At 36.2% G+C, this 14,299-nt stretch overlaps 1 protein-coding gene across 1 annotated transcript in view; it reads right to left on the bottom strand.

The window, feature by feature from the left end:
• Positions 1-13,830, bottom strand: part of LOC140243637 (uncharacterized) — a 48,508-nt gene extending 34,678 nt beyond the window's left edge. The window contains exons 1-5 of the mRNA XM_072323302.1: positions 13,771-13,830; positions 7,507-7,611; positions 1,834-1,876; positions 950-1,028; positions 339-436 (exon numbers count right to left, since the gene is read on the bottom strand). Of these exons, the coding sequence (XP_072179403.1) occupies positions 339-436; positions 950-1,028; positions 1,834-1,876; positions 7,507-7,611; positions 13,771-13,830 (385 nt within the window). The remainder of the gene's footprint in view (positions 1-338; positions 437-949; positions 1,029-1,833; positions 1,877-7,506; positions 7,612-13,770) is intronic.
• Between the last annotated feature and the right edge of the window lie 469 nt (positions 13,831-14,299).

Genomic DNA, 14,299 nt, shown 5'->3' with positions numbered 1-14,299 from the left:
TGGCAAATAATTTTGCATAATTACAAAATAAAAGCACAAGACCACTGATAATTATTTAGAACTACTCTATAAACATTCCCTTTGTTTGTATGTTACTTTTCTCTGATCTGTCTGTTTCTCAATGCCTGAAAAAGAAATGGATTAAAAAATTCAACTGATCACTGAGAAAACTCAGAGCACCACATCTCAGTTTAAGTTGAAACTTCTGAACTGTTGAAGGAAACTGAGTAACAAATTGCCTAAAGACAGTGAATCCTGCAGTAATCTATCACACTCAACAACTACACTCTTTCAAACAATAGTGATCTTAAATGGGATGTCAATAGGGGAATACTTACATTGCAGAACAAGTGCACATAGATCAAGGAGTGTGTTGTATGATACCTGTAGCCTTCCAGATCGTATGTCCTCTTTCAGTTGTAAGAAGAACAAATACCTGGATGAAATGATAAACAAACTACTGCAAGAATTCAAAAAAGAACTTATCACAATTGACTGAATTAATGAATGAAGGAATTTATGATTTAATGAACGAATGTACTGTAGAGTCAGCATCCAGCATATTATATAAAAAGATGCCTTGCAAAAATGTTAAAAGACATCATTCAAAATTTTATCATCTTGATAGCAGTTGTAAGAAAAATATGCTTGCTTTCAGGTTATAATCCAATGTAAATAATTTGTTATTATACTTCATCATATAGAATTTGTAAGATTTTTTAATAACATTTTGGTTGTTAAACGAGTACAGAGTCTACATTGTAGGTCTAATATCCTTATTACACACACAAGGAAAATATCATCAAATTTGTTATATGAACTCTCCATAAAGTACACTGAACATCTCTGATACTTTTTCATTTTATTGAAAAAACATTTCAAAATGTGCAAACACACTGTATTGATCAGTATGAAACAAAAACAGCATTGGAAGAACAGTGAGACAAACCTTGTGTATTCCTCGTGTAGGTTGTTGGGCTCTGAAGAGTAGAATTTGACTCGGAATCGCAATGTGTATGGTGGACCAACTACAACAAAGACAGAGAGAGAGAACAAAACATACATTGATGGATAACAGGTACAATGATTATGTAACAGAAGATGTAAAAAATAGGTTTATTTGCTTTCATTCAAAGTAACATTAGATGAAGAGAACAAATTACAAAACCAGTAGTTCATTATGAAATGTGGAACAAGATTAGGCAAACAATGTTGCTGTAATTAGGGCATACATATGGTGCAAGCACCCTGTCCTGTTGTGATACTGTGTTGCCATGGCTACCACTCATTCTTAGGCAAGAAAAAAAAAAATCCTCTATCACACTGACATCACTGGAAAACCATCTGACCACAGAAATCCTGACAACGAAAACAAAAGAAATTAAATCTTACACGGTCATTCATGGACACCTAAGAATAGACTTTAGAACTACTTTTAGACAAATATTTATAGTGGCCTGTGGAAATCATCCACACGTTTCAAGGGAATGGAAGAAATAAAGGTCTTCTGAGAGGTCTAGCATTTAACCTGACCTAAGTTCTAAATGTAGACCTGAAGGGGAAAGTTATCTGCACAAGAGCAGTGTAACAGTGAGCAAACATTCAAGGATGAAAAATAAAGTTATAATTCATTACAATTCCTTTCATTAGGTAACAGATGTGGCAGCAGAAATTCTCACTGACTTGAGCAGTTCTATTTGAGTACATACTCATACCAGGATTTTTCTCGTTTCTTTCCCCCCTTTCCCATGTTTTACTATAAACAATTGATTATTCTCCTTTAGGAGGATTCTTATACAAGCTCATGTGCTGAAATCTTGAGATTAAACTTACTTTTGACTTGCTTTTTGATGGTCTTCGTTGGATCTAACCAGTGCTGCAATCAAACAGAACAGAAACAATGATAATTCAACAAATTGTACACGTACCTCACTGATCATTTACAATCATCATTTGTGACATTCACAATAAATTTAACATGCTTACATATTGTAAAGAGATCTGACAGACTTTTCTCACCATCAAAGTGCTGGTCTATGTTACTTTTTTTTTCACATGTCAGTAAGACTGTTTTTATATTTGCTTCATGAACTAGCAAACTCTCTTGGCTTATCAAATAATCCAGTGGTCTGTAAAATATGACAATGCATACAAGACACATACCTGAAGAGAGAAACATTTCACAAGGGCAAAGTATACTGTAGTTGTACATCATGAACAACTGAATTACTGCAGGCAGCTGTGACAATTTCACATTCACATGCCAGTAAACATATGACACTATATTCTACCTCACTTTACTTTAGAAACTGGCACAGCTACACTTAAAAAAAAAAGAAAGTTACAATTTCATACTCATCTCAATCTTCACACATTCCCCCATCAGAAAGCTATACATACATTTTGTACATAATATCAGAGTCAAAAATTACACAGACTCGATCACACATTTTTTTCTTTTAAATGGGCAGACCGATAATGATATGAACAGCAGTGCGAAGGAAGAGAGTCATTATGATGTTTTCGGTGATAATGTACAAACATGATGATTTCTGAGGCCCAGTTGGCAGGGACTATGTAGAATGTACGCTGTGTTGTTTACCAGTTTGAAAAGTGCAACCGACATGTTCACACAAATCAATCACAATCGCCATTCACAATGATGATGAAAAATCACGATGTAAGAAGAACTTGCAGGCAACATAACTATGATAGTTGCTAAGCAACTGCATCAAGGGTTTAGGTATAACATCGCCAGAAATATGACAAACCGGAATGTCATTTTTTTTTTTTAACTTGGCATGGTACAGTACATTGTAGTTATGATTTGCAGTGAGTACCCTCACTGCAAAGAACTTACCATCATGTCATGTGACTTATGCTAAATTTAGATCTCTTCCCACTATTGAAATTACATGAATTGCAGATCTGTAGCTGGCAAGACTGCTGTTTGCATACAGGCACATTATACCAGTAAAAACATTTTCTCATGTCAGCAACATCACAATTCTTTTTTTTTTTTTTGTATCACCACAAAAACTAATGATGTCAAACACCACATTTCAATGCTGCTGTACAAAGTTGTGCTGAGAATGGGACAATGCTCTCATTTTTTATGATAAAGTTGATAACAAAATATTATGAGGTTTCACACACATGTATGTATGTAAATGGACATACCATACACATCAATATAAGAAATACCATGATGTATAATTACCACCCTCTAGACTACATTTAACTTCAAAATTGAAAGTATTCTAGAAAGAAGCTCAAGCTCAAGGCAAAAAAAAAAAATAAAGGTCACATACAAATATAAAATACATTGTACATCATGTATGCAACTTGGCAGTTCCAGGTTAACATCACATGCTGAGATTGTGCACTGTGGAATACGTTTTAATTTAATGTCAGCATTTTGAGACTACAAAGTACCAAGTGAACAAACTAGCATTTCCCTTGTCTGGTTCCCAGATTTGGTGTTTTTTATGACACATGTCAGTTGCACCCCCCCCCCCTCCCACTTTCTTCTGGCTTCCTGACCCCCTGGGGACAAGACCTCAACTTGACCTTTCCCCCATGAGGTCAAGGTGTTATCAGCTGATCTACTCTTTAGAACAGGGAGAAGGTGATAGCAGCACCCACAATGTCTTTTTAGTCTGATCAAGAAATATTTAAAGGATCTAAAGGCTTCATTTACTCTGTGAGTCACCCTTACACTAACAGCAAAAGGAGAATAGTAGCCATTACAGCTCCTGGTACAACCTTTATGCATTATTTAGGCCCTACAAGTGGACAAGAACATCCCCGCTTAAAATATGAAATGGTGAGCTGAAAAAAAAAAAAACAAACAAACAAACTTACTTTCCCATCAGCATGTGAAATTCACCAAGTATTGGTTGCACCTCCAAAATTTCAGGAAGGGGCAGAAAGTTGTAAAACTTGAGCTAAACTAGATCACCAAACTATCCATCTAGACACCTCCATTTTGGCTGTGCATTGTACATTCTATACCATGTGCAGATAACAGCACAGGGTGAGAGGTGTAAGTAACAAATCACAGGTTGCCATTTCACACGATTGAATTCATGATATTCACGTTTATTTTTTCTGGGAGATATGAAATGAAATCGCTCAGTGTGGGCTCAATAAATCATAAACAGAACTTTTCAAAGAACAAAAAATCACATCTTCAAAAGATGAATGCCATCTCGTCCAACGCTATAAGGCTACATGTAAAATCCCTTTTGCAGAGACTGTAATATGAAGAAGAGAAAATGGATAAATTTACAGAAATGAATCAAGTTCGAACAGATTAACTCTCACTTCATTTTGACATAAAAAGATGGGGGGGGGGGGGAGTAAATACACAACCTTTGTATCTTTTTCCACTTATGGTAAAGGAATATTTGGAATTTAATGATAGTTTTATCACCTGCACTCCTGCTGCCACTATTTTTCTGACCAACTCAAACCATTGAGCCATGACTTCCCGCATTCTATTTTGAGACATGAAATCACAAACTGCTTATTGGTGGTTCATAAGCTTCTGAAGGACACTGTACTTTTTTATGGCCGATTCAAACACTTTCTTTAAACACTTTTCTTAAATTTCTTTAAGTGGCATTAAAAAATGAAATGAAAATAATATAGAACTGCCAACTTATACCAAAACAGAAAAATTATTTACAGAAGTGAATTATCTTACAAAGTTTCAAAATGAATTCTGACATTACACCCTAATACATGTATGATATGGTGTAATCTATAAGAAGCATTTTGCATCAACCATATTTCTTAACCACAATGTCCTGTGAATGATGGCTACTGCTTTCATAAACAATCACTATGCCACAAGCTAATGCCTGGGAAAAATACAAAATACTAAAATATTAAAAAGATAAAAAGTAATGAATTCCCACGATGATGGATGATTATTTTTGACTTGCAAAATTATTTCTGCAGCCAAATATACATTTATCTAAAAAAAAAAGAAGCAAAGCAGAAAAAACAACATCACAACACTGTACAATATGGCACATGTGACTGATAGCTGAGCGGACAGTGTGAATCATTGCGGTGGACCAGCTACAGGTGAACACACTTAAAAATCAAGCTGAATACAATTTGAACCATGAAAGCTAGCACAAGAGTGGGCATACCAGACAAGATATCATCACTGAGATCCTTCTACATATCTGCAAAATATACAAAATTTAAAAAAAAAGAAGAAAATGTATCCTCATTTTTTCACGATTCTGTCTACTTTCTTTTAGACTAGACGCAATAACAAACAATCAAAACATGAAGCAGCATTGCCTTTGAAAAGATAACATACATGTGCTGATGACGTCAGAATTATTATCATCTTTTTTTTTTTTTTTTAATGGGAATGCACCAATACAAAAATTGCAAATATTACGAATGCTACATCCAATTTCAACAAAATGTACAAGTGTATGTTATTCACCAATCAGTACATCTGCTGACTTGCTTTGGTCATCAATCTTTATCACAGATGCATTCATGACGAAATGTGATGCTATCATGCCTGAGTGGATCTTCTTACATAAAAGTCATAATGTGCAGGATTCATATCATGGTAATACAGAAGATTGGCATGTCATATGGTGGTCCACAACTTGAAATAACAAGCTTAGAATGTAAGAGTATTGCAGAAATTGTACGTGCAGGGAATACGTATCATGAGCGAGTAGCATGCAATATTTTGCTTCTTATTTCTCATCATGCTGCTTATGCTCTAATATGTTCTGCCTCATGTTTTGCACAAAAATTTTCTAAGTACAGAAGTTTGAATGTTTCTGAAGTTTTGTACTTGAATGGTTTTCACATGTTTGAATATATTTTATTTGAGCATGTCTCTAATTCTCAAGGATGTTGCACAGCATGTTGCTGGCTTTTGAGGATGTTGCACAAGAATTTGAGCATGTTGTTGCGACACACTCAAACCCCTTGTGGACCACCCTGATGTCAAATATGAGCACGAAGGCACAATTATGTAAGGTTGAAAAACAGACATGTCTTTAAAATGACAAATATGAGTGAAATGACATTCAGAATATGATTTCAAATCTCAAATTAAGTCTTTTCTTTTGTAAGTCCCTTTGACTTGCAGTGAAAGATGGAGTCAAAGATGAAACTGTTTTGAGAATACCAGCCCCAAACTTTGGTGTACTGTGAAGAAACTGTGCACTACTTCCAACACCTTTCCACCATTTCAGAGCACGCTGATGCTTTACTGATAATGTAACACATAATGTCATGGTACTAAGACACACTTTCATGCTACAAACATCACAGCTGACAAAGAATGGGCAGCACGTGATTTTGAACAAAAATGAAAATAAATGTGTTTCTATCACTATACCTCAGTCTCACGGGGAGGTATGCTGTAAACATATGGAACATTCTCTTCCTCATACTGTTCCCATGGAAACAAAAACAGATGCAAACAGACAAGATTTTCACATTACAGGAAGCTTTGCAAAAAAGAAATAATGATAGTATTGCTTCTTGCGACATTTTGTGGCTGTGGCATAAAAACTCACATGGCTGAACTTACAGACCTGTACTAAATATCTGCCTGTATTGGTATGGCCCATGCTTATTTCCAAGCAACACAAATTTGCGAATTTCACTCATGATTTTTTTTTTAACTCTTTATTCCACATATCCTTTCAGTCCCTAAAATTATTAAATGTATTATAAATTATGCAATTTGTCAGTGCCTTATGAGCTGCTATATCAAGATACTCTTTTAAGCTGCAAGTATGCAGTGTTTCTAATAATAATTCATATTTAAAGGGATGGTATAGTATTGGTTGAGATGAGGATTCAGCATTTAACTTTTTGCAAGATACTTAAAAACCACTTATATGAAATGTTCAAGAGCATACAATTCTAAGAGGAATTCAAAATTGATTCAATGAAAATTGGTTATAAAATGGCCGTGATATCCAAACACAAAGTAAAACAAGGCAATCTTGATAAAAGGTGGGTCCCAGTTTATTAGGACTGTTTTGGTTTGGATATCTCAGCCATTTCAAAACCAATTTTCATCAAATAAACTTGGAATTCCTCTTAGAACTATATGATCTTTAAAGTTTCATAGTCCGAGGTTTAACATTATCTCAAAATCATCATAAAAAACATTAGAAACCTGAAGCCTCATCTCAACAGAAAATATACCAGCCCTTTAACTGCTAAAGCTACTTGCAAAATAATTCTAACTTCTATTGAAGCTTTGTCTGGGCCAGGTTTCATACAGTAAAATATCACACAGTCTGTGACCAAACAATGGAGATCTGTAAATTGTTGACTACAAATTTGTCAAAAATATGTTTCTAGAGGAAATAACTGCAGAAAAATAAATTTTACTGTATTTGCTTTCCTCTTATGTTCTTCTCACACAAAATACGGACAAGGAGCTCTTAGAACAAAATTTTCAGCTCAGTTCACTTAAGCCAGTGTGAGCTGTGGTCTTACCTGGACTTGCTGAGTGTCCATATAGCTAAGTCCAAAGTAATCCTTTTCAATGACATCCAGTGAGTAGTAGACCTGGTCAAATAGTTCCTTGGCTTTGGCATGTTTCTGCGAGAGACGATCAAAACAAACATCACAATTAGAGACATTAATGTTAAACCTCCAGACAGTAATTCATGTGACATTCAGCATTGCTAGATAATCATTCCAATGCAGCTTGTTGCAGCAGCAGGGATACACACATCACAATTGTACTATACAGAAAATATTTAGAGAAGAAAGTTAAGCTGATGATTTCTTGGCTTGGGAAGCTCTGAGGATTTACTTATAATGATAACAATTTCAATAATAAACACAATGTAAATAAATGATAAAACACAAAGAAAATTAAACACAAAAAACAAAGGAAATTATGGCACCCCAAAAACCAGTAATACTGATCAAGACATAAGTAAAATCAATGTAACATTAGTAACTGACTGTACCTGAAAATGAATGAGAGATAGAAGCTAATTGTACAATTATAGCCTGGACAAAGAGCTCTGAGTTAAAACTGATTATGAAGTTGATTTCTATCACAAGTCTATGGTAGCCTGTGTGTTAAGGAAATTTACAATCAATTATATCTCTTGATAAAACAGGGCCAAGGTTTCATACGACAGCATCTGATTCGCTGAGATGATGCTGAAATAACAGATTTTCCTGAGGATTGTATTTTCTACAGATGTATGGAAGATATTTAGATTCCTAGTGTGGTTAATAGTAAAAACAGAATTCACTATGTTCAATGTTCGATCAGGTAAAAGTTTACAAACAATGCTCATTGGTACCATCTCACAATATCAAAAATATCCATAGAAGCTCCAGTAGGGAAAAAAAGGATCCAAACAGAACTAATGGCTGGTGAGTTATATTTTATTTGATGTAAACCGAACAAAAAAGAACTGAAGGTCAGAAATCTGATGGTCTAAAGTGTGGTACTTGAAGGATAGCACTTGCTTGTTGGCACTCTAGGTACACTGTAAGTCCTACGTACAATGTCCAGAGACTCCAACTCTCCCGCTTTCGACGGGAGATCTCCCGCCGAAAGCCCATTTTTGCAAAATCTCCCGTTCTCCCGCTTGAGATTTAATTTCTCCCGCCTTGGCTCTGTGTCTCCCACTTGAAATGATTTCTTACTTCATGTGTTACTTAGTGTGTTGAAAAAATAAGCCTTAGATAGCACGAGAGAGCATCTAGAACCCTATCATTTCGCGCTTCGCGCATAAGACGAAGTTGGAGCTTCCTGTTCGCTAGGGGTTTCACGCGGGAGAATCTCCAGATCAGAAGGTGCTTGGGGTTGGAGTCTCTAAATGTCTTCATTTAAAAGATCGGGGGGTGAACAAAATGACTTCTTTAAATCATTTTTCAAACTATACACAGACTTTGATCACAAGAGGACATAAGAATGTAGAAAAAAAAAAGGAATAAAAAGTTCTTCAAAGAATCAAAAAGTAATTTGAGCGGACATTCCATGCATTTATGGTACTTCCTTGAGGCAAATTGTTATCTTTATGCACTGTGGATTGGAAGCTACTGTACAGGTTACTACAAACTCCCCTCCCTCCCCCCCCCCCCCAAAAAAAAAGAACCATTGAATAAACAAACAAACAAACAAACAGAACAATGTGTGCTGATTGGCACAAAAAACCTGAGAGCATTGAACACTGTCCAGAGTCCCTGGCACAGATGAAAGGGTTCAAGCACAAATGTTACGGATATCCTTGGGAAACTTGATGACAATTTCACACTCAATGCTTCATTATCTGGCGAACTGCATCAATAACTGCATTGATGAAACAAAAATTCTTTACTGTAGTATCAAGATCTGGCTGAACATGAAATGAACCACCACCTCCTGTATCCTTGGATGACTTCAGTACATATTCACCAACAATAAATGATATGTTTGCTGAGCTGTGACATGTATGCACCAGATGTGTATCAAGGTCTTGCTTTTGTCTGCTGGAGGTCTCCTATTTACCCACAAAAAAATGTTCAAGTTTGTTGAACGATAACACTGCCGAATGTTTGGCGCCCTAAAGGTCGATATACCAGCAATGAGAGGGGAAAAATATTGACACACTCCAACCGACAAAGTGTAGGGTCAACAACAAGTGCAAAAACCAGAGTATAGCATGACAGATGAACGAGACATTTACAGTGTGAAGCTGTGTATTTGATATGTGGTTTAAGTTTATTTAAAGAAAAGACTTGTCACATCGACTAAATTTCATGCACCGTTTGGAAGGTGCATGTCTAATATCTCTTGCTACAGTCACTGACTAGAATCAAACATCTACTGCATCTTTAAAAACAAATTGTGCAATATCAAATTCTAATGACGTACAATATACTATGAATCTTGACATAAAGGGTTTGTCAAAGTGATTTTTGTGTGTGTGTAAATTCAAGATTATCATCAAATTGTATTTGCTGGTTAATTTCAGATTTGATGAATTTGTCAAACACATTGTTTCCTTACCCTGGGTATAATGGCTGAGTGCTTTCTGATCACATCATGTCACAGCAAAATGTATACATATGAAATCCATATGGAAACCATCACCCTGATAAATGCAGGAGAATATCATACTGTTTGCCAACTTCCAAACTATCATCAAACATACATTGTATCATTATCAGTTGCCTCTGTACTTTCATTTTCAACAATGCATAATGTGTTTATCTGGAAAACTCATTATCAGTACAATCTGAATCAACACTGATAAATTATCAATCGTACATCCATCTCAAATCCCTCCTGTGTGCATACACCTGCACAATAATTCATTATCATCATTACTGTCTACTTTTTGTTGTTGTTGTTTTGGACATTGCACTATAAACATTAGTGAAGTCATCACTCTACAAAGTGCAAATCTCCCTAGACAGACATTTGAATGCCGCTGACAATGTTGCGCTGCATGGCATTAGATATTAAAGCTGACTCAGTGGGAATTCCCAATGACACACCCTGCTTCCCTTGTATAGATGTCAACACTACCTCATTACAATCTCCATGGAGAATGGAGCGATTCAATCATCATCATTGACATTTACAATGTAGGTGCATTCATTGTAACTCAAATTGGCGGGGGAAATACCATATCATAGTATTTTGTAATGTGAATGCAAATCCACCACAAAATACATCATGAAATACCATATGTGGTATTTATGTAGGGTGGTAATTCAAACTTCGTACAAAATACTGATGTGAGGCTTGATTGTGAATCGTGTCAGAAAATACCGCTGATCATACAGCAGTGTATTATCTAACATGATACATTCCTGTTCTCTCTCTCTAGGAGGTATGAACTATGCGCAGTGCTTACCAGAGATACAAGGTATCATGGTATTTCATGAATGAGAATGATACCAAGTGGAATACCATGGTAACTATGTATCTCCTTGGTATTTTGCCAATTTGATGGGAACATTGCCGACAAATTACATTATGTAACTTATTATTCAATACCACAGTAATTCAAATATGAATACATCTACTATCACTCCCTTTCCACAGAAGCCAGAATACACCCATCTGATGGACAGCCAACAATAATGCGAACTGGTATTAGACAAGGGCGAGTCAGATTATTACAGAAATTCCTACGATTTATCAAAGCACTAGCTGTATGCATACATTTTGTACTAAAGAAACCAATTCACCATTTCACCAACATTGTAACACCAGACCACTTTATCACATGAGATAAAATGTCATGACGCTGAGTAGACAAACGTGAATAAATCACTGAAACCAGCCGGACACTGAATAATCTGTAACGCAACAAAAATATACACAAGTGTACTGTCATTTGGAAGCACAAATGGGAATCCTCAATGAAGTAGATTCTCAAATTTTGGTTTTGAAATCCATTTTCAACTTGCACTGCACATGTCATGTGATTTCCCCTTTCATATGATCACAGACAGAAGAATTGGAGAGATCTCCTTTAGGGGTGATTTCCTAAAACTGTAATCTGGTTTTAATGCCATCCTGGCTACAGATGGCCAGACAAATCTATTCATGGGCTATTGTCCACATCAAGCCTATGTAACACATGAAGGGTCAGTGGAGAGGCAAATCCCTTGGACACTGGACCTAGACAGATGTTGGCATAGCTGGTCAGTTTCAAAAGGCTTCTTTATTATGCAAATGAGTCAGAGCCATAAATGAGCATTCCATGCTATCAGAGGCCTTCTGGTAACTGGTGTCTAAAGAACACTGTATGACTCACACTGAAGTTTGTACTGTAGACAAACACACTAAACATACAATGAAGGTCTACATGTGTCATATGTGTCTGAGTGTACTCTGCACATTTTGACTCTGATCCCTTAAACTTTGATCCAGATAGATAGAAAGAATGAAGATGAAAAGCAAAAGAGAAGGAAAAGATACGAAAGAGGAGAGAGAGGAAATGGTGACTGCAACATACTTGTGACACTCATTCAAATGGTTTATACTTCAAGGTTTATTACCAGCAATTGAAGGATTAGTTAGCCTCTAACCAAGGTAGTTACCCTCTATCCAAGGTAGTCCCCCTCTACACAATGCTATGGGCAGGTTCTCTCCTCATAACTTGATTTGTACATGTCTCAACCTTTAACTTTTATCTGTAGGCTCCTACATGAATATTTAGAATAGCAATAAATGTAAATCACTGACAGTACTCAAGATTAAAGGGACTCTTTCTCACAGAGTCAGACTCTTTTTGAAACTTTTGCTATTTTTTTAATGATTCATACAATTGTATTTATGTCTTTCTGATATTTACGCGTACACTCATAATCATTTAGGTGTGGGAAATGTCCAGTGGCTGAATGGAGTCTTCATTCAATGTTGCAGTACTGAGGACTCCTTGGCATCATTCTGTGCATTGCATTTTGTAAAAAAAATAAAATAAAAATAAAAATAAATAAATAAATAAATAAATAAAAAATTCAACTTCTTCCTTTTACAGCCAAATCTGCAACAACTGAACATTTCTCTTTGCCAACATTTTAATAATTCCCAGTATTCTGGACCTTCATTGTGTTCATTCAGTGATTTCAAGTTAAGCTGACTTGTAGCAATGAAGGAGTTACTAGTAGCCCTGACAGCTATGTACAATATTAAGTTGGTTGGGGTCTTTTGCAGGCTTTCACTCAAAAGAACAGTAAGTAATCATGATTTCAACACACATTTCTTGTACATGTAGGATGTTGTACCAAGCGTTCAGGCACAAAGCTCAAGTGTCCTCACTGACTTCTAACTCCTTGAGACAGCTGCATCACAAACACTACCACCTGTCAATTAGACATGTAACCCTGAATCTGCTTCAGTGATGATGAACACATTTTATATGAATGATGGTAGAAGTAACAATACCTACAAGATCAAAATTGGCTCAGCCTCTTCAGTAGTGTTTTTTACGTATGTCAAGCCATTCAGATTACAAAGTGCATGTTTATCAACTCACTTCTGGTGCAGAATTAAGGTTTCCAAACAACTTTCAGGGACTTGATATCAAAATGCAAAGCTGTTTTGATAGTGGAATTAATACAAACATGCATTTGAGTCTGAAAAGGGTTTCTGTACCGTTGATAAATGCACTGATGTTTTGAGCGCTTTTATAGCTCGGACCTGCCAAACCAAACCCTGTCAACTACATATCTCCGCTCCACGGGTCAAATTGCGCAGTGACAAGTTATCCCAATCGACTCATGACAGAGTTGATTAAAGCAAAAACTCGAAAAATGATCTGAAAGGCTCTGCAAATGCGTTTTAATAGTGGGTAGTGAAATACAGTACGTTTGAAACATGGGAAAGATGATATTAACATAGCCATACAGGTATTAGAATCCAGCAAAACCCCACTTGAACTGGAGGACATCTCTGTGCTACTTTAATACAGTGTACTTCTGGCCAAGCATACGAGTTTGTGCACATTGGCACATTTCATTGGCATGAAAGATGTTAAAAGAGCGGCTCACAAACAAATTCTTGGTAAGCATGAAAGCTCTCTGTGATATCAGTCCAAGGGTGCAAGAGTACTTTGATAAAAAAGGGGGCCACTTTAACATTTCTCTCATCAATACTTGACAAATTTCCAAATCTTGACACAGGGCATATTCTGGACCCAATTTGATTTCTCTCTTGACGTCAATCAGGTCAATTAAAGCTGCCTGAACTTGAGGCCCTCCACCATACATCAATAATCACATGATTGGTGATACCATTATCTGATCAATGGTCTGGATGGAAGGGGTTATGAGAGGAAGTTTGGATGACGCCATCTAGAGGTTGATAAGTGATTTCATTCAATGTGGCTGTTCTTATAATGTTGACGTACATGTATGGTTTCAGCTTCATGCAAATTCCGAACAAGCTCCAAGCCAACACTGCACACTGGCACTGGTCCGACGGTCCCTGACCAGTAAAAATCACTGTTGGACCAGTATATTTCAGGAATGGGCCAATAAAAAATGGAAAAACTAGGTACCTACAGTTGTAGGCCCTACTGTATCTTCACTACACAAATAGCGCGCTATTTTGACACATGGCTAGTTTCGCAACCGCAAGATAGCGTGCTATTTTTAAACTTCGGGCTGATGAAACACACTTACTTGTACAGAGCATGACTGTGATCTTGTGTAAAAGAAGATAAAGTGTACAGCAAAATTATGAATGACTGAACAATCTCTCAATAAAAATTACCTTCTTTAATTCATGAAACACATCTTCTTGAACACTCATGGAATAATG

Source organism: Diadema setosum, chromosome 20 (assembly GCF_964275005.1).
Source record: "Diadema setosum chromosome 20, eeDiaSeto1, whole genome shotgun sequence".
NCBI lineage: Eukaryota > Metazoa > Echinodermata > Echinoidea > Diadematoida > Diadematidae > Diadema > Diadema setosum.
This window is presented reverse-complemented; position numbering and strand designations above follow the sequence as displayed.